The sequence below is a fragment of the Clarias gariepinus genome, chromosome 13, assembly GCF_024256425.1.
Source record: "Clarias gariepinus isolate MV-2021 ecotype Netherlands chromosome 13, CGAR_prim_01v2, whole genome shotgun sequence".
NCBI classification, from domain to species: Eukaryota; Metazoa; Chordata; class Actinopteri; order Siluriformes; family Clariidae; genus Clarias; species Clarias gariepinus.
In genome coordinates, this window is record NC_071112.1 from 21,945,333 (window position 1) to 21,973,263 (window position 27,931).

General features: G+C 38.2%; 1 protein-coding gene across 9 annotated transcripts in view; it reads right to left on the bottom strand.

Annotated features, from left to right (window-relative positions):
* evla (Enah/Vasp-like a) overlaps positions 1-27,931 on the bottom strand; it is a 42,776-nt gene that overhangs the window by 9,385 nt on the left and 5,460 nt on the right. For 4 of the 9 annotated variants that reach the window (XM_053510452.1, XM_053510451.1, XM_053510445.1 and 1 more), the window contains exons 1-4: positions 13,887-13,980; positions 12,264-12,432; positions 5,210-5,387; positions 389-458 (exon numbers count right to left, since the gene is read on the bottom strand). In XM_053510452.1, coding sequence (XP_053366427.1) covers positions 389-458; positions 5,210-5,387; positions 12,264-12,432; positions 13,887-13,900 — 431 coding nt within the window. In that variant the 5' untranslated portion in view covers positions 13,901-13,980. Of the gene's footprint in view, positions 1-388; positions 459-4,331; positions 4,557-5,209; positions 5,388-12,263; positions 12,433-13,886; positions 13,981-26,991; positions 27,098-27,931 lie in introns of those variants that run through there. The other 5 variants (XM_053510448.1, XM_053510446.1, XM_053510447.1 and 2 more) reach the window with 5 other exon arrangements.

Sequence of the window (27,931 nt, forward strand, 5' to 3'; positions counted from 1 at the left end):
ACTCATCTTAACTTCAATCAAGGATTCTAAATTCTATTAATCAACCAAATTAGCCTTAATCCCGGGATGTTTAACCCCGTCAGGCGCTTTATAAATCAGTCGATCCAGCTTATAAACTGTGGTGTTATAGTTTAAATTTTGAATCATTTTCACTTTCTTTATAACCAGGAAAGGTCTCATCTAAGTCTGACACTTAGAAGTCACATGTTTATTGTAGTTAGAAGGAGGTATGTGACCTAAGCCTTACAGATAAACCAGGCTTAACACATGGCACTGTTAATCCGGACTCTCTTTTTCACATTGGTGATGACGTCCTGTCTGACTCTCAGCTGTATCTGTGTTAAAAATGGCTATGATTATCACAAGTGATAATAAAATCTCTAGTCACCTCCTCTGTGCTTCTGTGTCATCTGTTGATGGTCCGTTCTGCCGCTGACCAGCTGGACCTGCTGGACCTGCTGGAAAAGACATTGCAACGATCCAGACATTAATTCAATTAGACAGATGAATATATAGCCTGCAGTGCACCGTAATAATATTCCCATCGTTTTACCCATTTCGGTTTTAAATATATAATTGACAAAATGGACGACATAAAGGAAAGAGGCCGATGTCTATAACCATTAGTATGCCTATTAGGGCCTTCTTGGAACTGTATCGTCATTACTTCCCATCCCATCTCCAACACCACTCTTTTATCTGATGCATGGACTGAGACAGAAAGCTGCTTAGAAGTAAAAACATGGATATCGGATGTCCGGATGCTAGAGATGTGGAGTAGTGTTGCTGATATCTGCCTGCTTATCTATGTGATACAGCGTAATACAGTTAGTGAGAAATAAATGGCTCTTAGGTCAAAGTTATGAGAACTTGAAAAGTAAGAAAAGTGTGAAGAGGCTGTTTAAGTTTTTTTATGCTACATTAAAAATGAGTTTAGTAATTTTTTCCCCTCAAGGACTGGACTTAGAGAAACAGTGCAACAGAAAAAAAGGCCATATGTCCATGTAAACCCACTGCAGTCGTTCCCGTGAACATTTAATAAGTGGAACGTCTAATCCTTGAAAATCAGTGAATAACTTGCCATCAATTAATAGAAAAAAAGCATCTGTCTATGGGAACTGTCCATAAAATCACTCATAAACACCACTTGCACATTACAGATATTGTCTGGGAGTTATTCCCACAAGTCATTTTCACATGTTTGAGCTCTTATAGGAGTTCCTGGTAGGCTAGTGTTTCAGACATGATGCAGATGATCGGATTATGGCTCCGGCATACTGGTAAAAGTTTCTTCTTTGATGGTAGTGAAACACTACGATAAGTGCATTAGTGCAGCAGAGGATTATATAGAGAAATAAAAGTACCAGTTTTATGCACAATCAAAAGTCCTGGTTTGACTTGAACACCCCATGAAAAATGGTTTGCTTTGAATCCCAGATTGCTGCCTCTGTTATTACCACATAACACATTCCTTCTGAAATAAGTCTGAAACATGTCACAGTTGTCAACTTGGTCCAGATGGAGACCAGGCAAATGTCAACAGTTTTAACCAAACACTTTTAACCAAAATCTGAACGAGTTTTTGAACCATGTCTGCTTCTGTATCAGATGTTCTGTTGTGGTTTGATGTTGTTATTCATATATATATATATTTCAGTCAATTATTCGGCTGCGGGCAGCTTGTACTAAAAAAGGGAAACATTTTTACCAAGTTTCCTAAAATTTGTTCATAGATTTCTGCTTAAACAAATCATGATATGGCTTGTTAAAAAAGTCACTGAAAAAATAATATTTCAAGACAAATGGACAACTGGAAAGAGAAATATGCTTATATTCAATGATTCACAATTAAAACATCTGTTCAAATCTCATCTGTACAAAGTCTAAGTGAAACCACTTTAAATTTATTTTTCTTATATATATATATATATATATATATATATATATATACAGTACATATATATTTGGCCATAAAACATACATTATTGTTAAAACATTAAAAGGTCACTATTCTGTTACCCAGACCTTTGAATGCAAGAATTTCCATCTAACAGATAGAAATGTTAAATTTAAAAGAACACAGTTAATGCTAAAATAAATCAGTGCAATACTTTCAGATCAATAGATAAGCTGTGAGAATAAGTACAAGTCATTATTCAGCAGTCAGGCAAGTGTCCACTGCTGAGTGTTACATTTGCCTGGTCTTCTTCCCAATCTCGCAAAGACAGTGTAAGCACTTTCAATAATCTCTTAATCAGTTAGATCTGATTGTGACTGATATCCACCTGGGTCTAGCTCAATAAGGACTGTTTTTTTTTTCCACAGACAAATTAACCATAAAGTCATACACATCAGATACACCAGAGTAAAAAAAAGCCAGAACACATCTGAAATTCTGGATCATTGTTTAGGCAAAATTGATATTTTTTCAACCTAGCATTTTATCTTGTAAAAAAAACCCTGCTTTTATTTTTGTTATATTTATTGATACCACATAGATCATGTGCGTCCATCTACGTTTATCTGAGCACTTGTGGGTAAAGGACCTTTGTTTAAGGGACCCACAGTGGCGACCTCCTGGTCAGCAGTCCAACACCTTAAGCACCCAGCCACTGCTACATAGATCACATGCCACACAAAAAAACCCTGTCACAGACAAGTCAGCTATATAACCTTATATGTGCTGTATTGGTATTTTATTTGAAAAATATATATATTTGCTGGTGTACTCCACCTTGAACACCTTAAAACACTATGCACAAATGTAAAAAATGCATTTGCACAGCTGAACTAGAATTCATGACTCTACTATGTAAACAACAGCAAATGATAAAAATAGCTTAATCCAAATGTAGACATGTGACTCAGTGGCTGTTCTTATTAGCACCACAGAAACCACAGATGATTAATATTTTGGTTCCATAACTGAATACTGACATCAGCTCTCAAAATTCAGAAAATACACTCATTACACAGTGACACAGAGTATGTGTGTGTGTTTGGTTTGGGCAGATGACTCATTTTCTACTCGGTGTTCGTGACAGGGCAAGACGATCCCACATTATCTGCTCATACATCTTCTGGCTCATGCATACATACATCAATCTATAAACTGAAATGGCAACGCGAACAGCATATACATGTCACAAGTAACAATTAACCGTTTCATATCAAATAACCAAATGATTTCCAGATGATCTTGGGCTAAGTCTGTCGCAGTACACGGCCAAGACTAACATCGTTACCACAAGGGCATCAACATTAAAAAAGGTGAGTATGCTTTTCCCGAAAAAATAATGTTTTTTTCCCCAAAAGGTCCACAATACAAAAAAAAAAAAAAAAAAAATTTCATTTCAATATTAAATCCAAGCTTTTCTAAACAAAAAACTACCAGTGAATAAATAATAAATAAATTCCCATTGTTCTGTTTTGTGATTAGTTGGGAAAGGTTAAGTTTCCAAATGGAAACAGGTCTTTTAATAAGGCCACATTAACGCTTTTACAAAACAAATACATAACATATAGAAACTGCGACAGAATCAAGTCACTTCTTATGGTTTAAGAAAAAAAAATAAAATCAGATACTACATTGCTGGATTTATAAAATGCTGAACTGAGACAGAGAAAACTGGCAAGAATGACGCAGCTTTAGTGCTTTAGCCCTTTACTCTCTCTCCAGCTCTCTCACCTCATCTGTACACTTCGCTCAAACAAATCTCTCATGCAAAGTCCTGCTTTTTAAGCCTTAGTGCTTGTCATTGCATAAGTCACTAACTAGCCATAAAGTTTCGTGCAACTATACTGGACTGCAGTCTGGCAGCCAGAGCATATACTATTCTCTAATTCTACACTGTATTTCTAGCTAATATATAATATATTAATGATAATGTCAAAATTAACATGATCATCTGGAACAAGTGTTTACTTCTCACGCGAGTAAAGAAAAACAGCTCTAGCCAACAAAAATGCATCAGAATCGCACAACTTAACATGTTTCAGGGTGGAGTTCTCCTTTAAAATTATTCCCGCAAATGTTTCATATCCAAACACCATCATCATCGTTTGTGTTGACATCATGTGACGTTCCAATCAAGGTGGAAAGAGATACTGATTGATGCTTTCTGGTCAGAAATAGACACAACAAACACATCCGCACTCATGACGAGCCTCAGACAGGCGCTGAGCCAGACTTGTTTCGGAACCTCCACTGAGGACACCACAACGGCGCTTCACAGCTATTGCAATACACAGTCAACATCATGCTGAACAGGCTATTCACTTGCATTAACGAGGTAACACCATTAGCCAATACACCTGTCAGTAATACTTACTACTTAGTCTTATAACGGCAGAGCTCACCCTCCGCCCTGGCCCAGGTGAAAACGATGGTCCTGGCATAGTGCCCCGGCTAATACTTCTTCTGTAGGAAATCAGTATAAACAATATATTTAACCTGGGCCTAGAGGTAGGGTTATTATTCTAACGACACATTTGAGTGTATATGCAGCCTTCTCTATGCTGTGCATGGTGAGGTGCTTCTAGCAAACTCATCTCCAGTTCCCTCCCCAAAAAAAGCACGAGAACATGTAAGATTGGTTCCGCGACAACTTGGCTCCACGGATATTTTAGCCAAGCTAGGCACCAATGAGAAAACGTTGTTACTTACCCCCCCAAACCCATATGCTTTAAGTAGCAGCAACCTGAAACCCAAGAAGCTCATGTGCTGTCCTTAAGTAAGTGACTACATGTAAAGAAAGAAATTAACATACTAGACTGCAGCATCACAACAGCTTCGGGAGTAAACAGCAGCTCTAAAACTGTAAAGTGGCATTAGACCTCCCTCAATGCAGATTATTTTTAATGACTGTTTAATCTTACCTAATTAAAATATTAAGATCTTTATATGACTATATAAATACTATTCTGGTTATGCACTAGTGCCAAAGAGCTTTATAGTCCACATTAAGTCCAGTCTAACATTTCAGTGGTCCTCATGGAAGCGCAAGGTTTGTGATAGAGTATTTAGGATAAAATATAAAATATCACAAACCTCCTGGCTTTATTACAGAAATCCATCACTGTATTCTATCAAACTACAATTCAGGCCTGGAAGATACCTCACATAAGCGAAGGTTATCCAGGGCTCTAATTATATTAAGTTAATAATAGTATTTGAATACCTGGAAGCCGAGCCAAAACTTAATCCTACCTGCATCTTGTGAGCTGAGCACATTGAGGGCAAAAAGCATGGCCGTGGAAAAAGTGGTGGCCTCCTCCTTGCTGGCAAAGTTGAGTCCGTAGACTTGTCTGGCATCACGCCACTGGTGGAACGTCGGGGTGGCCTGGTTATATTTCAGACCCTTCACTATAGAGTAGTTTATCACAACCTGTCAAAAAAAAGAAGTTATGTTTTAGGTTACAATCCTGCATCAAAGTATTGCACCGACAATCCAAATTTGTTTAACTAATGGAAAAATCAGTGATGAGATCTTTAACTCTTTGACAAAAAATATTAACAATGCAGAGTCTCATCATATTCTGCATCTAAAACTTGTCTAGCTACAGTAGGGCAAATAAAGTATTTAGTCAGCCACCAATTGTGCAAGTTCATCCACTTAAAAAGATGAGAGAGGCCTGTAATGTTTTATCATAGGTATACATCAACTACGAGAGACAAAATAAGAAAAAATCCATAAAATCACTTTGTAGGATTTTTAAAGATTTTATTTGCAAATTATGGTGGAAAATAAGTATTTGGTCACCTACAAACAAGTAAGATTTCTGGCTCTCGCAGACCTGTAACTTCTTCTTCAAGAGGCTCCTCTGTCTTCCACTCGTTACCCGTATTAATGGCATTTATTATAATTATAAAAGACACCTGTACACAACCTCAAACAGTCACACTTCAAAATCCACTAGGGCCAAGACCAAAGAGCTGTCAAAGGGCACCATAAACAAAATTGTAGACCTACACCAGGCTGAGAAGACTGAATCTGCAATAGGTAAGCACCTGTGGGAAAATCAACTGTGGGAGCAATTATTGGAAAATGAAAGACATACAAGACCACTGATAATATCGATCCCCTCGATCTAGGGCTCCACGCAAGATCTCACCCCGTGGGGTCAAAAAGATCACAAGAACTGTGAGCAAAAATCCCAGAACCACACAGCGGGACCGAGTAAATGACCCGCAGAGAGCTGCGACTAAAGTAACAAAGGCTACCATCAGTAACACACTGCGCCGCCAGGGACTCAAATCCTGCAGTGCCAGACGTGTCCCCTGCTTAAGCCAGTACATGTCGAGGCCTGTCTGAAGTTTGCTAGAGAGCATTTGGATGATCCAGAAGAGAATTGGGAGAATGTCATATGGTTAGATGAAACCAAAATAAACTTTGTGTTTGGAGGAGAAAGAATGCTGGGTTGCATCCAAAGAACACCATACCTACTGTGAAGCATGGGGGTGGAAACATCATGCTTTGGGCCTTTTTTCCTGCAAAGGGACGAGGACGACTGATCCGTCTAAAGGAAAGAATAAAATGAGGCCATGTATCCTGAGATTCATTAAAAATGAAACGTGGCTGGGTCTTTCAGCGTGACAATGATCCCAAACACACCGCCTGGGAAACAAAGTAGTGGCTTCGTAAGAAGCATTTCAAGGTCCTAAAGTGGCCTAGCCAGTCTCCATATCTCAACCCCATAGAAAATCTTTGGAGGGAGTTGAAGGTCCGTGTTGCCCAGCAACAGCCCCAAAACATAAACAAGAATAGGCCAAAATACCAGCAACAGTGAAAACCTTGTGAAGACTTTTTAACAAAGTATTGAGATGAAATTTTGTTATTGACCAAATACTTATTTTCCATAAATTGCAAATACATTTTTTAACAATTCTACAATGTTTTTCTGGATTTTATTTTCTTATTTTGTCTCTCATAGTTGAGGTATACCTATGATGAAAATTACAGGCCCTTCTTATCTTTTTAAATTGGAGAACTTGCACAATTGGTGACTGACTATATACTTTTTTACCCAACTGTATTACCCATATCCTTTAGTAAAATTGGAAAGTAACTACTGAGGATGTATGCATTTTTAAAGTAGTGCATCTTTTATGTATAGTCATTTAAAGCACATCAGCATCTAAATACATAGTGCCTAAACAGTAACTGTCCACTTACTGGATATTTGATAAGACAGCATTGGTACATTTTACTGTTTTTAGCACTCTGCTTGTCTGTGTGCTGACAAATGGCCGGAACAGTGGGTACAAACAACACCACAACAGCACTGAAGATGGTCAATCTGCAGACTAAGTATGACCCATTCTGTGAAAACCCAACAAAAGTCTTTCTTCTGTTTATCCCCATTTTCTCCCTAATTTAGTTGTAGCCAAATCCCACCCTGCATCAGGGCTACAACTACCAACCAGGGAGGATAAAGGCCATCACATGCTCCCTCCAAGCCATATGACATCAACAACTACATCTTTTCAAACTGCTCGCTCACTCACAGTTGGGTGCGGTGTAACCCACTCGGAGGACAGCACTTTCAGTTCTTTCTATTTCGTGAGCCTGTGACTGGTTGTAAAGCCATGATTGATGTAAAAGCACTTCGCCTCTGAGAGAGGTCAGCCAATCAGCTGCGAGAGGCTTCTCGGGATTCGAACTCATGATATTACCAATATTACCATGTGTGTGACAATAATTTCTGAGTAAAAGCTGCTGGAAACTAACACACCCTGTGTTCATTCATAGCCCGATTTTATTACAGACAGCTTGAGACAACAGATTCCAAAAATCGTCCACAAAGACCTCCCAGAGGACTGAGTCTGAGGAATGCTGTCTCTAGTTTTTGCTTTGGCAATGATAAGAAAAAAAAATCAGTTACAGAAACCAGGCAAAATATGCATGTGTACTCTTTACACTGTATGTAACCTAAAATATATTGCAAAAAAATATTTGCCCACCTGGCTTCACATGCATATGAAATTCCTTACTCAAGTTCATATGCATGTGAAGGTGGGTAAGAAAATACTTCTGGCAATATAGTTTATGTACTGTATGTAATGTAAACTATGAAGATTCGTGATTCAGAGATTGTACAAATGTATTAGACTATTAAGGGCTCAAGACAAATAAACACACACAATACATTATATAGGTCATAAAGTATATTATTTTAGTAGAACCAACAGTTATGGAAAGTCACAACGGTGTCAGACAGTTTTGCTTTAAATTAGACACAAACATAGGGAGTCAGGGGTACCTCAGTGGTTAAAGCATTGGACTATCATATGGAAGGTCCCAGGTTTAAATCCCACAACCACCAAGTTGTCCTTATTGGGTCCTTGAGCAAGGCCCTTAACCCCTTAGCTGTATAATGAGATAAGGCTGTCTGCCATAATATAAAACACATTGTGGCAACTACTTTGATAAAACAGCGTCAGCATCGTGTCAACTGTATGAAAACATTAAACAAATGACAGTTTCGCAAATATGACATCTCATCGTCCACACCGCTTTATCCTGGGCCTATCCCAGGAGACAGTACCTGAGGCGGGGTATACCCTGGATATGGTGCCAATCCAACGCAGGGCACACATACTGTACACATGTTAATTCACTCACTATGGGAACGCCACTTAGCCTAATTTGCATGTTTTTGAACCAGAGCACCCAGAGAGCAGGGAAAGAACTTGTATTCTATGCATATCGACCTGAGGCGAGAATTGAACCTAGACCCTGGAGGTGCAAGGCGACAGGGCTAACCACTAGGCCTCTGTGCTGCCTGCAAACGTGATCTTAAAACAATAAACAAATATTTATTTATATCTCCCAAATAAAATACATCCATGAATGATGCTGGTGGGAGTTTTTTTTTCTCCTTTTGATGATTAATTCAATGACCTGAGCAGACCTTGAACCATGATCTCAACTCTGGAGGCACTAAGTGCTATCCACTGGTCTACCAAAAGCCTGCTGCTGATGCTGGAAATGCACATTAATTGCTTCGTCAAACGAGTGCCACATCTAACTCATTCAAATCTAAAAATCAGGACAATTGAACCAAAATGTTAAATCGAGAAGCATCCAAAATGTAAAAAAAAAAAAGACAAAAAAAGGAATGTCTGAGGTTCATCCTAAGAAACTGATATAATGTAGTTTTTAATGTTGTTCAGACACCACATTACAGCATAGCACTGCAGATACTTAGGGATGCGATATGGGATACTGCGGTATAGTCTAAGAGTGGTACATGTCTAAATTACTAAATTGGAAATCACAGATTTTTCCACCTTTGTATTATTCAACAACATTTTGTTTTACTACCAACTCGATACTCCTCCTCTGCCTCTTGCTGCATCAATCATAAACACTGGTTCTGCAGCGTTTAGGAGCCATGATGCGCTCCTCCATAATATTTTCAGACGAAAACTAAACAGAGAGCTAATAATACAACACTCAAGACAAGCCAAATGCTTAGTGTTTAAGACACATGAGATACATGCAGTGTGTGTGTGGGAATCTGATGTGTTTGTACGGTTATCTAGTCAGGATTTCCAACCTCTTGTATACACTTAAGAAAACACAGATGTATATGTGGTCTGATGATGTGCGGACAGACATTAAGCGGCAGAAGTAAAATTTTATATTCTGTGGTTTACCTCAGCATCCTTCTACCGATATACAGTGGAGCCTTGGATTACGAGTAACTTGGTTTACGAGTATTCCGCAAGACGAGCAAAGATTTTAAATAAATTTTGCCCTGAAAAACGAGCATTGTCTTGGTTTACGAGCACCGGGTATCATGTTTCACGCATTCTTGTTTTGACGCTGAGCGTCACATGCTCACAACTGAGCCAACGGTTTTTCTCTCTTGAGCTGCGGAATCGTCTCCCCTGCTGGGTCTTAGTGCTCGTCTCTTACTGGTATAATCAACATCCGTGCACGCGTGTACTGTTTACTATAGCACTGTGACCCCGTGTGTGTAAAACATATTTTATTTTGTGTTCGGAAGTGTGTGTGTATAGCGCGTGTACTGTTTCTTATAACACACGTGTGTGCGCGAGTAAAGCAAAAGAAATTCTCAATACAGAGGTAAAAAATCTATTTTCTTCCTCATCGCGGTGTGTGTGTGTGTCTGTGTGTGTGTGAAACCCCCATCCACAAACACATACACACGTGCACAGAAATTAAGGCGAGAAGAACTCTTTTACTGTTAAGCTGTCACCAGCAACATAAAAAAAGCGGAGAAGCTTTAATAATTTAGAGGAGAACAACAGTATTTCCGTTAATGTGTATGTGAGTGTGTTTAAACAAGAGGAGAAAGTTTTAATGTGTAAGATGAGAAGGGGGAGACAGGAGGGGCTGAAAGCAAGAGTCTCCACTTACTCACTTACTTAGCCACACACACACACACGCACACACATACACAGCGCCTGCGTGCACAAAGGGAAACACTTATCTGCCGGGATTTATTTTTTACTTTTTTGAAAGGTTAATTTGTTTTATTTTTACTTAATGTTTTGTACTAATTATTTTTATGTATTTATTTTTTGGGGCTGTAGAATGAATAATTTAAGTTTCTATTATTTCTTATGGAAAAATTAAATTTGGTTTACAAGTGTTTTGGAATACGAGCCCACTTCCGGAATGAATTATGCTCGTAATCTGAGGTTCCACTGTATTCACAATCTCTCATCTGAACATGTCCAAACCATCTCAATCTGGCCTCTCTTTGACTTTATCCCCAAAACATTAACATGGGTTGTCCCTCTGATGAACTCATTCTTGATTCTATTCATCCTTGTCACTCTCAAGAAGAACCTCAACATCTTCATCTCTGCTATCTCCAACTCTGCCTCCTGTCTTTTCTTCAGTGCCACTATCTCTAAGCCGTAGAGCATTGCTGGTCTCACCACTGTCTTAAACACCTTTCCTTTCATTCTTGCTGATACTCTGTCACATAACACACCTGACACTTTTCTCCATCCATTCCAACCTGCCTGTACCTGCGTCTTCACCTCCTTTCCACACTATCTGTTGCTCTGGACCGTTGAGCTTAAAGTGAACTTAAAAGTACTTAAAGTCCTGCACCATCTTTACCTCTGCTCCCTGTAGCCTCTTAGGAGCAGTGGAGCAGTTCCACTTAGGTCCCTCTCATTTACACACATGTATACCGTCTTGCTGCGGCTAAACTTCATTCCTCTGCTTTCCAGAGCATACCTTCACCTCTCCAAATTTTCCTACACCTGTTCTCTGCTCTCGCTACAAAGCACAATGTCACTTAACCTAGCCCTTAACCTAGCTTCCACAACTCTTTCCCAAAGCTTCCTTATATGGCTTATCAACTTTATTCCTCTGTAGTTGCCACAGCTCTGCACATCCCCCTTGTTCTTGAAGATCAGCACTAATAAGCTTCTCCACCATTCCTCTAGGAATGTCTCACCCTCTGAAATCTTGTCAAACAGACTAGCCAGAAACTCTACTGCAACCTCTCCTAAGCACTTCCATACCTCCACAGGTGTGTCATCAAGACCAACTGCCTTTCCACTCATCCCCTTTAACGCCCTCCTCACCTACTTCCTGCTCCACAACAGTCACCTCTTCTACTCCTTGTTCTCTTTCATTTTCCTCATTCATCAACTCCATAAAGTACTCCTTCCATCTTCCCATCACCCTCCTGACATCTCTCAGTACATTTCCATCTCTATCTTTAATCACTCTAACCTGGTGCACATCCTTCCCACCTCTATCTCTCTGCCTCGCCAACCTGTACAGATCCATCTCTCCCTCCTTACAGTCCAGCCTAGCATACAAGTCCTCATATGATCTTTGTTTGGCCTTTGCCACCTCTACCTTCGCCTTATGTGGCATCTCCCTGTCGACTACCTTTAGTCCTCTCAGTGTCCCACTTAGCTAACCTCTTCCTCTGTAAATTTATCGCCTGCCATGCAGAAGAATAGGGTTGGATTCCCAGCCAATGCCCAAATCCAGCCTCTGGATGTGGAGCATCCTTAATATCCAAGACCGGATAGAATGGAAGGGCTGCATCAGAAAAGGGCATTCAGTGTAAAACCTATATCAATTTGTATGTGCGGATCGGATAGACTGCTATGGCGACCCCATAACTAGATAACCCAAAAGAAGAAGAACTTAAACGGGAATATGCTAAACTATGCAATGGGATACTCTTTGTGGTTAAACAACAACAACAACAACAACAGTAATCACATTTATTTGTCAGTTATTTATCTCCGCACTCACCTGCTGGTCCTGCAGTTTGACCCCCACCACACGGAAGGTGTTGTTAGCAGTGTTGTGGTAGATGTTGATGCGGCTAAAGCCCTGCTGGCCTGGCTTGATGGGCACCCACTTCTTGCTGGTGTCATCGTAGATCATCACAGAGGCCCGGGCCTGGCAAATACTCTGTTCACTGTTGGGAGAAAAAAGAAATACTGAATGATTTAAAGGTAATTACTATACACTGGACATGGCTTTTAAGGTCATATCATGACTTTTTCCGGAACTAGACCTGGGAAATGAAAATGTGCCCAGACTGACATGACATCTATTTGCTTTATTTTATAGTAAGTCATTTTCAAAGAACATCATGACACATCTCAGTATAAAGACATTGTCTCGACATGAGCTTTTTAAAAGTCAGACGTTTCGTTTTCTTCAGTCGCCCTGAGGAAGGAATAGTTACACTAAGTAACATCAACAAGCATACGAGCCATGAATGCATGACAAGCCCTGAAAAAACAGTCCCACCTCTACTATGCCAATGTAGTGGTAATGTAATTACACCACTGAATGACACTGTGTGAGGGGTGTGCCAGTTATCTTTGCTAATTATACAGCAGGACATGAAACAGGCAAAACCATGAAGCAGATGAGAACTGCAGCAGCTGTGTTGATGGGTTGATAAGCGGCCACGGTTAAATTAAAGCCATGAGTTTCTTAGATGCTTTAAATAGCGCTCTTTTGTCCATATGTTGATGAGGCACTCAATTAGCAACAACAAAAAAAAAACATTAAAGTGTTTAACACATGGTCTCCTGAATGAGTTTTTAATTCAGTTTGGAATTTATCTATGTTTAAACTGAGGACTTCAATCCAACTTTGACACATAAGAAGATTGTAGAATCATTAAAGCTGAACTGCTGATGTCTTCGAAAAGATTAAAACCAGAACTTGGGGGATTTACTTGGACAATCAAGATCTTAGTCCTGACTTATGTTCATTTCCCCTTTTTTTTTTTTTTTCCCATATTTTTTCTTTCGTTAAACTTTTTTTCTCTAGGTAATATTTTAAATAGTAGGAAAGGGAAAGGGAATTAAAGAGGGATGAAAAGAATGAAGGCGATTTAATGTTAAACTTGCCTTTCCAGAGACATCTTATGTTCATAAGTTGTAATATTAAAGACATCATGAATAGATTTCATCACAAAACTAAATGTTATAGTCAACACTTTCTGGGATAAAACCTTAATTTCAAAACTGTGTTTACAGGCTATACCATAAATAACAGTAAAAATCTAAAACCAGTAAATATACAGTATAGACTACCAGTATTTTACGTTACATCTGAAGTCTGATTATTTTTAGATGTCCATTGAGAGGATAAAGATGAAAGTAGTTCTTATTATCTCGAGCTGGTCTCTGTAACTTAAGCAAATTTCCACCCTGCCTTTCCCACCACTACCACACCCATCGCCATCTGAACTAGCCATGTCTTTTACAGTCACTAACTTCATGGCTTAATATGTACAACAGAGTAAAAATGATGATACATGCTGCACTTATACCAAAACCTTGTTGGAAACCTACTGTATATGAACCTCCATCACTATTGCATTGGTTAAAAAGAATAATAATACAGACTTACTGCGTAATAGGCATGCCATTAATGTCTAAATTCTACTGCTGTACAGCCTACAAGAACAACTATTTCTGACAGACTAATGAGTGAACAGAGGCTGATGTATTGTGAAAAGAATTCCTAATTATAGAAACAAGAAGTGCATGGAAGTGCACAGGAAACAGGTTGAGTGTGAATGTGTTAACTTGTCAGTTTGAAAAAGGAATGCAATTTTAAGATTGCATAGCAAAGGAAAATAAAGTATGATTTTTAAATTATATTTGTCCCTTCATTCATCTTAGAGTCACAGAGTCTACAGGGAAGAAGGTGGGGATACACTTTGCTCATACACATTTATACTCTCATTTACAGCGAGGGAGTAGTTAATCGACGTCTGGTCCAAATTCTGGTCCAATATTTTGTGGTCCATATTTTTTAAATGAGGGACTAAAAAAAATACACGGTGCAAATATGTAAAACTCCAAACAGCCAATAATGTCAACAGCCAAAGTGTGGATCTAAGAAACAAAGCAACAACTTTAAACCACCATACTCTCTTAAATGTTCAAAAGAAATATAGTGTATTTGTTCAGTACAATTTATGTTTCTGGAACATCAACCATGAATTAAAACTTTCCGTGTTTCATTCTGATATTCTTCAGCCTCCTTGGCTTAAAGTTTCATCCATTTATAGAATAAGCTCTGAGTTTCAACTCAGCTACAAAATACAATATTGATACCAAAATATAGCATCTTCCGACTATAACATGGGTAATTCATTAAAATTTAAGAAGGTCCCGTCCATAAAATATTCTTCAAGCCAAATATCTCCAAGCCCATTCAGATCTCTATAGCGCCACGGTTTCGGAACATATGAGACAAACTGGTTTTAAACTTTCTGCAAGACGAATAAATATATATTAAGCTGTCCATTCAGCAGGTTCAGTTTCACAGTTCACTTCCCTTTTCTTGGAGTAAGCCATGCTCTGTCAGGCTTTATCGTCTGTTTCTTCCGCACTCTCTGTGTATACATGGTAAACTATTGCGTTGATTCGCTTTGTTGAATGACACGTATAGCCGGGCCCACTTTTTTGTTAATTATTCTCATTTACCAGAGAAGCATCAGGGTCTGGATAGAACTGTCACTTGGTTCTGATCCGGACAGTGGACCACCATTTAGTGATGCCTGCACCGTAGTATTTTCCCACTTTCACCAAAACCTTGTACATTTCATAGGCACCAGTTTCCAAGCTGGTCCTACCAAAATGCAGATGTAATCATCTCCCCTGCTGTGTCTTACTGGCATAATCAACATCCGTGCATGCGTTCTCTGTTTACTATAACACTGTGACCACGTGTGTGCAAACATATTTTATTTTGTGTCTGTATGCGTGTGTGTACAGCATGCGTGTAAAGCAAAAGCTAGTCTCATTAGACACGTTAAAAATCCATTTTCACTCTCTGTATCAGCCTGCTCTTTGTGTCTGTGTGCGTGCGTGTTATTGGACACCGTGCCCCCCCACCCCACACACACAGATCCCTCCTACTTTCACCCTCATAGACACACACACACACACACACACTCTTTTCTCTCTGCTCTACATAAAAACACTGCTGTCGTGATTCTTTTTAAAGGTAAAGTGCAGGTTAATTTGTTTTATTTTAACTTTAAAGCAGTGATTCCGTTAGTGTGTCGCTTAATCGAGTGTCATTAGAGAGATTTCTTGTTTATTTTCCTGATAAAACAGTGCTTCCGTTGTGTGCGTGCGTGTGTGTGAAAAAAGTGGAGAAAGGTTAACTGTAAGACGAGAAGGGTAAGAGGGGAGGGGCTCCTTACTTTAGCTTCACACACACACACACACACACACACACACACACATTCATTTACAGCGCCAGCACGCACAAATGGAAACACTTATCCGTCGGGATTTAGTTGTACTTTTTTAAAGGTAAACTGCAGGGTAATTTGTTTTATTTTTATATTTTGTGTTAATTATTTTAATTTTTGGGGGGGCTGTGAAACGAATAATTTGAGTTTCCATTATTTCTTATGGGAAAATTGATTTGGTTTACAAGTGTTTTGAAATACAAGCCCGCTTCCAGAATGAATTATGCTTGTAATCCAAGATTCCACAGTATATTTTTTTTATAAAAAAAAAGTGTTTCACAAAATACTAAATGTAGGGATGATAAGTACTGTGACACTTCATTAAAAAAAATACCTATATATTGATAGTAGTAGATTTTTGTCATACTGTTTATTCTGTTCATTCTGTTATCTGTTCATAATGTTTTCTACTTATTTTCCCCAGCAATTATGGAGCTGACTTTAAAAAGCAACAACAAAAAAAATCTCATTCATTATCTCTGTCCTATTTTAACTGATTTAAAATAAATCTTTGACCTTTTTATATTTAGTACTAACCAATACTTTCATCTACTGCAAAAGATATAAACTTAAGTACACAAGAAGGTTAAAAATGCCTGATGGGTAAAGAGCAGAAAGGAAGCTTTGTGATTACAAAGTCAACAGTCTGAATCTTATGAAGCCCTGCAGCTCTGCATTAATGCTCCCACTTCTTATGGTTCCACATGACTCCCTTTACTCAGTCCTTTCAGTCATCTCTGCATTAGCTAAGTGCTCGCTGATGTGTACAGGTAGGGTGGAGTCTTGCCTGTATGCAGTTATTTCATCCTGTTCTTATCAACAAGAATTTCTGCTTTAGGGGGTGCTGCTTTGATAAAGGAAGTTAGAAGGAAAGAATCTGAGACTAAGTGGTTGGATTGTGTTAGTTATGGCAGAGCTGGTAGCATTGCTAGGTTACCCCATGAAAAGAACTGTTTTTAGTTTATTTCCGGGTGTAAAAGTGGTGCATGACGGTGGCAGGTCAGTGGAACATATGGAGCATGTTGAAAATAATCCAGCCTACACGAAATTACATCTGAATTATTAGCAAACTTGCATGGCTTGGGATTGTCGTTTGTTTTTACGTGGATGAATAAACCTACTGAACGGACATTCAAATCCTAATTAAATGCACCATTTATATTTATATATTTATATATAAATATAAATACAGTACAATGTTAAACTCCATGCATGAATGTTATGATAAGACAGATACAGTGTATACATATACTTCCTATAAACAGCTCAGCACAACTGCATCCCAGAGAAATGCAAACATTAGACCACATTATTCAGTTTATGTTCAAAATGATTTTAAATAAAAGGATTATTGGAACGTTTTAAGTTTTGACGAAAGCTGAAAAATACTGTAGGGAACCTTTATGAAATGTAATAAAAAAATAAAAAAAAAAGATTCTGTTGAATTTCAGTAAAAATCAACAGAAAATAAAAAAAATAATAAAACAAACAAGTTCCTTGTTATTAGGCTGCAGGGAATCAGAAGGTTTATGGTTGGATTATATTAGGGAATGGGAGTGATTTTTTAGCTTGCCAGTAATTATCTGGGGAGGGGAGCTGAATCGCTGGTCTTCTGTCAGGGAAGAATACGAAGCTCAGTAAGAAGATGGATTGCATTTCCTGAAAGATCATTAACTCCTTCCAGTTCGCATTTTAAATAATGCAAGGCCTAAGCAGCTTTCCAGCAACTGAACACACACATGCACACGTACCACTTAATTAAAAGCTTTTATAATACGGGACATAAAGGAATATTTTTAAATAATACAAACATATTATTATGGTTTGGACAAGCGCCTCTTGGTCAAGGAAGAATGATGTCAAGTAGTATTTGATATCCTAATATAAATAAGCTTTATAAGTGGCTAACCATTATCACACTGATTTATTGATTTACTAACCCCCTGGACTACAATACCATCTAAACATTTTTAAGCATCTTTAAAAGCATGTTTGAAAAGCTTTTAAAATGACATTAAATTAGCGGTAAATTTTAATTAATGGTGGTACACTGGCTTAGTGGTAAGCACTGTCACCTCACACCTCCAGATTTGGGGAGGTTGCATGTTTTCCCTTTGCTTAATTTTGCACTGGTGCATCAAAAGTAAAAATGTTATTCAAAATGTGAAAATCTAAAAACATTCCTCCATACACATAAAGTGCCACCAGGCACAGACGTCTTCAGCTGCAACTGTTGTATTCCTAGTATCAAGCCACTCCTGAACCAGAAACAAAATCTGAAGTGTCTTTCATGGCTAAGGAGAAAAAAAACTGGACACTTTCTCAAAATCCTCCTCTCAGACGACAGTAAATTTTGCATTTGATTTGGCAAAGGCCCCAGTGTCTGGAAGAAGAGAGGAGAGGCACAGAATCCAAATTGCTCGAAGTTCAGTGTGAAGTTTTCACAGTTGGTGATGAATTGGGCTGCCATGTCCTCTGCTGGTGTTGGCCCACTGTGCTTTATTAAGTCCAAAGTCAATGCAGCCATTTACTGTACCAGGAGAATTTAGAGCAATCATTTTTTTTTAAACCCAAAGAAACTGCATCCCATTGCAACACCTGCCTTAAATAAAAACTATGCAAAAAACTATTTTTATTTAAAGTGTAAATTAGTCAAGTGCATAGACAGATGGACACTGAGCTTACTTTGCTGCTGCTTGAAACTTGTTTTGCTTGCAAAGTTCTGAATGTACCAACAATGAGATGTCCTTTAGTGATTAGGTATTGTCATGAGAACTTATTGCTTAAATACAGTTTATGAAGGCTACATTCTGCTTGAAGACTTCTACATAGGGGTGCATCAATACCAATACTGGTATTGAGGATCAGATACAGTGGTACACTGGCATACGAGTTTTTTCGATTCCGGAGGCGAGTTCTTAAGGTGTATTGCAAAACACATTTTCTCATAGAAAATAATGTAAATCCAGATAATCTGTTCTAGCCAATCAAAAATATTACCAATATTACCAATTTCCAACACTATTAGAAACATGTAAATTAAGTAAAATATAAAATAAATAGACATTAAACCTCTCAGAACCTTAATTCAGAATTTCTTTTGGCACCAGCTGCTTTAAAAACAAAACGAATAGTGGGTCCATTTTCTTCTTGCTGATGTTGGGACCCATGGTGCTATGTCTATACAAAATCTTGACCACAATGCAAAAAAAAAAAAAAACCCACAAAAAATATGCAAGCACGCATATTCCAAGGCAAATGTCTTGCACAATTTTAGTTCTTAAGCCGAAAATTCCTTCATCTAGCACTGTGTTACTACATTATTTAAAATAAATGTGTACACTTCACACTAATGAACAGATGACACACAAATATGTGTATACTTCAACACTAATTACCAGATGACACAAAAGTGCAATATTTTGGTTATCATTTATGCTGGCAACCGTTAATGCACTGCAGATTGGACACAACTAGTATCACATTCTGCAAGCTCAACGAGGACAAGTTTAGTCTATACCATTGCTAAGTTTATGTATCTGAAAGCAGGTGTGAAGGATTGGACATGGACAAAAGCTTTGCTACTGTTAATTTTTTCATCCCACTTTACCACTGTACAAGGCTTTAGAGGAAGGTTTTGACAGAGGACGGGGAACTGAATATGACTTCACTTAGTTGAGTCTGGCAAAAAAAGGTTGGTTGGATGAGCTTAATGAAATGCCAGCGTTGTATACTTTCAAACTAGTAACACTTCCTTTCACCATCACAATGAAGTATGTCAGCCTCTAAGCACACCTCACTGCATGACTTATTATTATTATTATTGTTATTATTATTATTATTATTATTATTATAGTATTATTATCATTATTCAGTGATGAATAAAATCTCAAATTAATCCACTTCCATGCCATTACTAATGCTATTCATACAACTCCAATGCTTTAGTGCCAAACAGCAGCACTGCTGACCTTTATACCCCTTCTTGGCAAATAGCATGGTTGTGTATTTAACAAAATATTTCCTGTAAAGATCTGTTATGTTTTAAGTTTGGCAGACCTTTTACAGTTGTATTAACGGTCTTTAGTAATACTTTACAATGTACAGTTTCACCATGAATTTATTCACTAATTAAAGAGAATAATAATTAATTAAATTCTTACTTGGGTATACTTTTATATTAATGACCAAGGCTGTTATATACTGGATCTGGAATCTCTCAAATTGATAGGCACATTATTTGCTACCTAGAGGGAGGTTACAAACATTAAAGTGAGCATTGGATTTTCGGATATGTCGATAGAACCAAAGTTGCCGTTACTTTAAAAAAAACATGTACATTTTTATAAATTTACCGATTCAGGATTATAGGGATGACAATGCAAAAATTTCTAACTTATCAAATGCTCATTATTATTTTTGTTCATTCAAACATTCTAAAATAACCATAAAAACACATGATCATATTTATTTGTGCTATTTCTTTGCCTATGTGCCCCATTTTGCGCATAGTATTATTTGTATAGTTAGTAAAATGAAATAAAATTCAATTCATCATATTGCCTAGTTTGTGCTAAAAAAAATAGTATACGTCACTCCATAATTATATTACATAATCCTAATCCCATGCAGTAAGACCTCAGCATTTGAACGTCCAGTCTCACACCCAGAAATTTACCGCATATAAAGCATTTTCAGCATACAAACAAACAAACCGAGCTGGGAGTTTATTTTTAATTTTTTTGCATTTTTGCAAGATTTAGTGAAGACCTAGCACCATGGGTCCCAAGGATGTTAGCAAGGACAGTGGCAAGAAGAAAAGGGTGCCGCTTTTAGAATCGTTTTTACAGCCAAGAGGAATTATAAATTAAGATTAAGTGAGGTTTAATGTCCATTTATTTACTATTTTTACTTGATTTACATGTGTACTCTAAATGTTTAGATTGTTTTTACATGCAAAAATATGATCATATTGTTGAAAATTGGTAATATTGGTAATAAGTGGCTGGAACGGATTATCTGCATTTATATTACTACCTATGGGAAAATGCTTTTCGCAATACAAATTTATGCCTTGAGGAACCGATTCAATTCATTTGCCAAGGTACTACTGTATATATTTATTAAAACAGTAGAGCAAAAAAGGGCTCTGGGTTTCAGGGCTTTCCTTGTATTTTCTATTAGCTTTGAGTGATATTACAAAATGAGGCTTTTGTTCTGTAGCAGTTGTGTGTCTTGTGCTCTGTTGCTGAGGGTTATTTGAATTTTCCAGAATTTATGCAAGAACAATAACAGCTAAATTAGACATTAAAGCATCAGAGCTTTTACAATTGACCGCAAAAAGGACATAAAACGTAGTTGTCTGTAAACAACACTAACTTAGTGGCATGTGTAAACTATTAATAACCAAGACATAACATATACTAGGACCTGAGGCTGAGACTCCATCAACGCCAACGTTATTCTGGTCATAAAGCAGTGGAAAGCTGTCGATATCAGGTGGGAAGGAGAAGCATCTAGCAGGAGTACTGTTTACTCGTTGTAACAAAACCAACTAAATAAATCAGCACTGTGAACATGCAAACAACATGGAAATAAATATCTTCTTTAGTCAAGAAAAGGGAAGTGAGCAACTGCACCTGTAACACTGCTGTTTTTCTTTGTAGCACGTTTTTTTCATCTACCTCTATAAACTGTGCTGAAACTAAACCATGATTCACTAGATACCACATAACCGGACACTTCATTCAGAAAACAGATATGTATGAAGATATACAGTACTGTACAGTAGGGTTGCATATTCTCAATATATGTGACTGCAAAGTCAGCAGGGATGTTTCCTGATGAACGACCTGTACAAGAACTGTGTAAAACACTTAGAGATGGCCAAGTGCTCTAGCGTAGAGATGTACACTATAGCACAGATGTCTATTGGGATTGGATTGCACTTGTCAGGGATTTGGGTAGATAGTGGACATGTGTGGTACTCCAAGGGGGATTACCTCATCACACGCCCAACCCCCAGCTGAGCAAAGAAGAGGTTTACAAAACCTAGACATATTTAGGGCTTTGTGGATGCTTGTATCATACACTGCTAAACAAAATGACAGTCAGTGCTAATCACACTTCTACACATCTGAATAAATTTTGCATTTTTATAATTTTACCTTCAAACACACACAGAATCTAGTGCTAATGTCTCGCAACACATTTTGTAAGAGCTAAACACTGGCTCTCATTAAATTAATGTTTGGTCTCATAAATTTAGTTTCACTTTGCTATTATGATTACCTCGACTCTTCTCAAAGGCTTTCTAATTAAATATTGGACCCCCGCTCTGGGAATTTGTAAATCTGTTGTAAAGTTGGCATTCCAAATTAACCCAAAGATTTTCATTGGTTTGAGGTCAGGGCTTTGTGCAGGACATTCCAGTTCTTCTACACCAAAATTGGCATGTCTTTATGGACCTTACTTTGTGCTGAAACAGGTTTGTGCCTCTTAGTTCTATTGAAAGAAACAGCAATACTACAACATACCAAAATTCAACAACAATTTGAAGTAGGACCACATATGGGTGTGAGTCAGGCGTCCACAAACTTTTGGCAATATAGTGTACGTTATTAACAATATAATTACAATTGCACTATAAAATAATTGTTAACATGGTCATGGAAAAGGCTGCAGTAAAATACACTGCCTGGCCAAAAAATGTGCACACACTAAGCTTTTATTTAGTCTCCTTTAGTGATGATTATAGACAACATGGTGGCCAGTTCATGTGTAAATGACTCCTTGTGCTTCCAGAACCACTTTTTTACAATTTGGCATCCTGAAAAGAAAAACACTTTTCATTCATATGATTACCTGGTCATTCAGCACATTCAGGTAATCAGCTTACAATACTTTATTTGATTTTATTGCCACTTGCCATAACGTTGCTGTGTCTAGACCTGACCAAATGAAGCAGCCCCAGATCATAATACTGCCTCCAGAGGCTTGTACAGTAAGCACTATGCATGATGGGTGCATTGCTTCATGCTCATCTTTTCTTACCCTGACATGCCTATCACTCTTCAAGAGAGCCGCATAACCTTTTTCCATTGGTCCAAAGTCAATTTTTTTCTGATTAGTCTTACTAGCAAATGGTTTCTTATGCCCACACAGCTGTTTAGTCCCAATCCTATGAGTTCTCATTAGACCGTGTGTGTATGCAAATGCTCTTACTTTTAGTATTAAACATAGCTATGGTTTTTACTTGTTTTACCATGCACGTTTAAGTGTTTTCCATTCATGATTTTTCTTTGCAGAGAAAAAAAATGTAGTGCTGATGGTTTACTACATGCATTATAGTTTTCTTAACCCAGTCCCAGTAATTTTAATCTCCTTAATTAAAATAAATAAATAAATAAATAAATAAATCTCTTTGATTGATGCAGCCCAATGATTTAACCCTTCTGAAATGATGACCTTTTTTTGTTCAGCCAGTATACAATAATATACATTAGATTAACAGTTACTGTATGTGATGAATATTAGAACTGGTGGTGTAATGGTGAGCTAAAATTCATTAACAATTTGGTGTTCCTTGGACCCAACTCTGACAGACAACCCCTTTAACTGGTTCACATTAGGGGTCCATGATACATAACCAAGTGGTCCATTAAGTTTTTTTCTCAACCCTGCTATAGGATGACACCTTACGTCATCGCTGAGTTTCTATAATTGTTACCTGGTTTGATTAGTTGCTTGAATTGAACGGATTTAACGGGGAAAAAAAAACAATAATTTAAAAAACAAATAACATAAACTGGTTTTGTTGGTGGAAATTCACAAATAAAAGATCTATGGCTTAAAAAAATGGCCTGAATATTACTGAACACATTTGAATAATGGGCTTAATATTTAAATTAGCGAATTATATTCATAAAGAACCTCACTCTGAGGGGGGTTTGTACAATGCATAATAGTATTATGCATATACTGTATAATAGTATAATATGTATGCATAATTTACATAATAGTTTTGGGGGAACCCCAGGTCCAAGGTTTATCTGTTACTTAGGATACATTGATAACAGAAGTATGAGTGAAGTGTAAAGGGAAGCTAATTTCGAAGCTAAGCTATCAAATCAGTTGCATGAACTGGTAAAGTGTTTGATAGTAATGCATTTCCAAATGTTTTCTTTTTCACTATGCTGATGTGACTCGGTACACACAGTACAGTGCATTAACATTATTAATAACTGACTTAATGCTACTTTAAAACAACAGCACAGTGTATCCTTGGCAAACTGAATTTTTACAGCCCGTACTTTTTCACCCTAATCGTCAGTTTTACTGTCAAATCTACAGCCTTTTTTTTTACAGTGTGTCCAAACTAAACAATCGTACAGAACTGTAATGACATGATGAGAGACAGTTTAACAGCCCCTGCTCAAGATGCAAGTACAGCACACACACACACTCATGAACAAATCTTGCTGTGGGCTAAGATCTCCTCATTAAAATAAAATTTTTAAAATCTGCTCCCCCCACCCATATGATATAAGCAATTATTACATAATCTACCAACGTCTTATTCCTGTTGATAACTTTCCCAACCCCCCCTACAGCCCTAAAGCAACGATAAAGCCACAATTGTTCTTTATCCTGAAAAAAAAAGCGCCACAGTGTTAAGCTGCTCTGTAATGAGGAATGAGAGCATGCCATGCAGGAGGTGAGCTAGGAAGCTGTTTCCGCAGTCATGATGAAAGTGGACACATGGCAATCTCCTTCCCCACTGAGGCTAGAACGAATAGCAGCTGCTAGTCATTCATTCATAAATCCTTATACATACAGCCTGAGGTCTCTGCTAGCAAAAAGCATGTTGCTTGAACAGTCTGAACAGAGATATTGCTTAAAGAACGTTCAGATTCAGCAAAGCTTTTCCAGGTCAGAGCCAGTCAAAGCACCAGGGTTATAAAAACTTCGTTTTTCTTACATGCTCTTTCCTCATCGTTAATAGTACGATGAATGCGAATCATGTTCGGTGATGTCATTTTAAAGTGCACTGATAAATCCGGGCTATTATTAAAAAATATAAAAATTGCCTTATATGGGAGACAACACAAAAATGAATTCAAGCATTAAGTTATTGTTATGGCTTGGATCAGAAACCACAGCAAGTTACTTAGCATGTCAGTAATTTACACAATGGCAGTATTATGTTCGTCAAAATGTATTATGAATTTTGTAAAATTGTAAACAAAGGACAAAACGGTAAGGCATAACTATTTTTAAATGTTTACGGAAACCGTTTACATTTCCTTGTACAACCTTTCCCGGCAGCACGGTGATGTAATGCTTAACAATATGGCCTTGCACCTCCAAGGTGAAGGGTTAGATTTCTGCCCCGGGGTTTGTGTATATAGAGTTTACAATTTGCTTCCCCGTGCTTGGTGGGTTTCCTCTGGGTATTCCAGTTTCCTCCCACAGTCCAAACACATGTGTTCCCAAACTGCCCATAGTGTGTATGTGCCCTTCGATGGATTGGCAACCTTTCATGGGTGTACCCCAAAGTCTCCTGGGATAGGCTCCAGGAATGAATGAATGAATGAATGAATGAATGTACAACCTTTCCCAAATGATATGGAACACATCCAAAATAGAGGCAACGATGCTACACATGAACTCGGAAACTAGTAATTCGAGTTCACATACAAGTATGCAGAATGTAATCAAACCAACGTAACTTAATTGCAAGTTTTGTTTTGCACAGTGGTACACTCATAATTTTTCATCGGAGCAGTCAACAGTATCATAACTTGCTTTCAGCTGCCTTCTTCAAGGGGTCGCCACAGTGGACCATCCGATCCGCACACAACTTGGCACGGGTTTTATGCCGGATGCCCTTCCTAAACCAACCCTCCTATTTTTCTAACTGGGCTCGAGACTGGCACTGCATGCAGTGGCTGGGTAGAATGGGGCATGGCAACCCACCAACGGGGAGGCTTAAACCCGGATCCTCAGGTGCACAAATCAGCAACATAGAGCCTTAGCCACTTAAGCCACCACTCCCACATCAGAATCATAATAAACATCTTCCAAAAACTGGATCAGAATGAAGATCTTCCACAAACTTAACACAATCTATTATCTTGGATTAAATGTGTCTGTTTCATCAGCCTCATTATTGTGCTTCCTTAGTGCATTCCTGTGACTGCTATCCAGCTGTATAGCGATGTTCGATCTTCAGTTGGCTAGCTTGACAGTGTTGTACATGTGTTTTGGTATTCTCATTTTTCCATATTTTCTTTAACAGGTGCTTCATTTTACTGGCTCCCGTAATGGTCCATGATTGTTCTTTCTTTTAAAGACATGATCGAGTTGCTCTAAGATGAGGTAACGTTAGCCATGAACACCGCTAACTTGCTTCTCCTGCAAATTGTAGCATGTACTGTACATATGTAAGTCATGCCTTCTCAGAACCTATAAACAATCCACTGTGGTGTGTAAAGTTTGAAAAAAAGACACTTAATACAACAGTGCATAAGAACTATCCAGGTGTTTTTAACCAGGCCGACTGTGGTGGACGCAGAACAAGCCTTGGCGCTGATTTGACTGTATTCAGAGAAGAAAGCAGGAATAACTGGCTAGAAAAGCGACAGCTAAAGTGATTGAAAGGTTACGTCAAAAAAAAAAAGAAAAAAGAATCCTTTCTTTAAACCTTTGCCCGATCGACTTAGGGGGGAAAAATGCTCATGTTAGCAGTTTCGCAAAGCAAGAAAAGGCAAGAACTTTTTCTGCTTCTGCCTTCTAAGCTTTTTGGTTCATTGTGAAACCATAAATATTAAAGTATTTAGCCGTCTTTATAAAGACGAAATGAGAAATGGGATCAAGCTGAGCAAGTTTTAAATAGAAAACTGAAAAGGATCACAGAACACGTGCCACACGATTGGTCCAAGGAACCATCCAAATTATTTAAATTCAATCACTACACCTCATTATACCTAACCAACTAACGTCACCTAGCTGCTTGTCGCTGTCCCTGAAATCGTAGCCGTCTGTTGCGTTCTCTTGTTAAGATAGCTCAAAGAGTAAAATTATATCGTTGCGGTGTATTTATAGTACACATCGTAAAAGAGAAAATTCTTCCCAACGCACCTTTAAATGGTAACCCAGAAAGAGGTAGAGACTCACAGCTGGAGCTGGCACAGACGCTCATGGAAACTTTTCCAAATCTGGCCTTTCCAACAACATACTTACACTTCCTGAAAAGGTTCCCAAGTGTGTGCTGTCTCTATTTTTCTGCCCAGCAGCTCTTCTCTTCTGAAAGTCCAGAAAATTTTTTCTAACGCTCGCTATGTGTGTATGTGTTCATAGCGTACAATTTAATGTTCTATATATGTCATTCTTCACATATAATGAGGCAGCAGTGAAATGTGGGAGGCACATGAAGTAATGAAAGCTATTATTTGACAGCTGCTCTTTGGCTTCTATCCACTGCACAGCTGTTGTCACTTCAACTACATGTCCATGGCTTTAAAGCTCTCAAGAACGTGAGAGTTCTGTTTGTGTTATGGCTCAGGGTGAGAAAACTAATCAGCTAATTCTTCTGAAAGAACATCTGGCGAGACAAATCAGTGTTCCTGGCTACCACAATTGCTGAGTGTGTGTGTGTGTGTGTTTGTGTTTGTGTGTGCATGGGTTCCTGTGCGCATGCATGTGTGTGTGTGTTTTGGTAGGCCTGAGGAAAAGGAAAAAAAATGTAAGGAGGACAGCCAAGAGACCCTGCACAGGAGAGCAATAGTATGCAAAGGAGGAATGGAGAGAAAGAAGGAGAGGAAGATAAGCATGTGACGGCTACAAACCAGTAGCTTTCTCCTTCCTATCCACAGGAATGAAGGGTGGAGGAGGAGGAGGCTGGAATATTGCTTATGCTGAACAACCACATGATCCTTCTAAATACTGCAACTACACACACACACGCACTGTACAACACACAAAGTAGTGATTTCTGGAATCGAAAAGACCGCTTAACTGGAAAACAAACTCGTGTTATGTGATCTAAAACGTATTTTCGATTATGTAAGACTGTACCCCGGGCAACACACACATACCAACATGGGCACAACAAATTACATCACAACAATGTTACTTAAATTACGTAAATCGCTTGCTGGAATTATGCTTTGGACCACACATA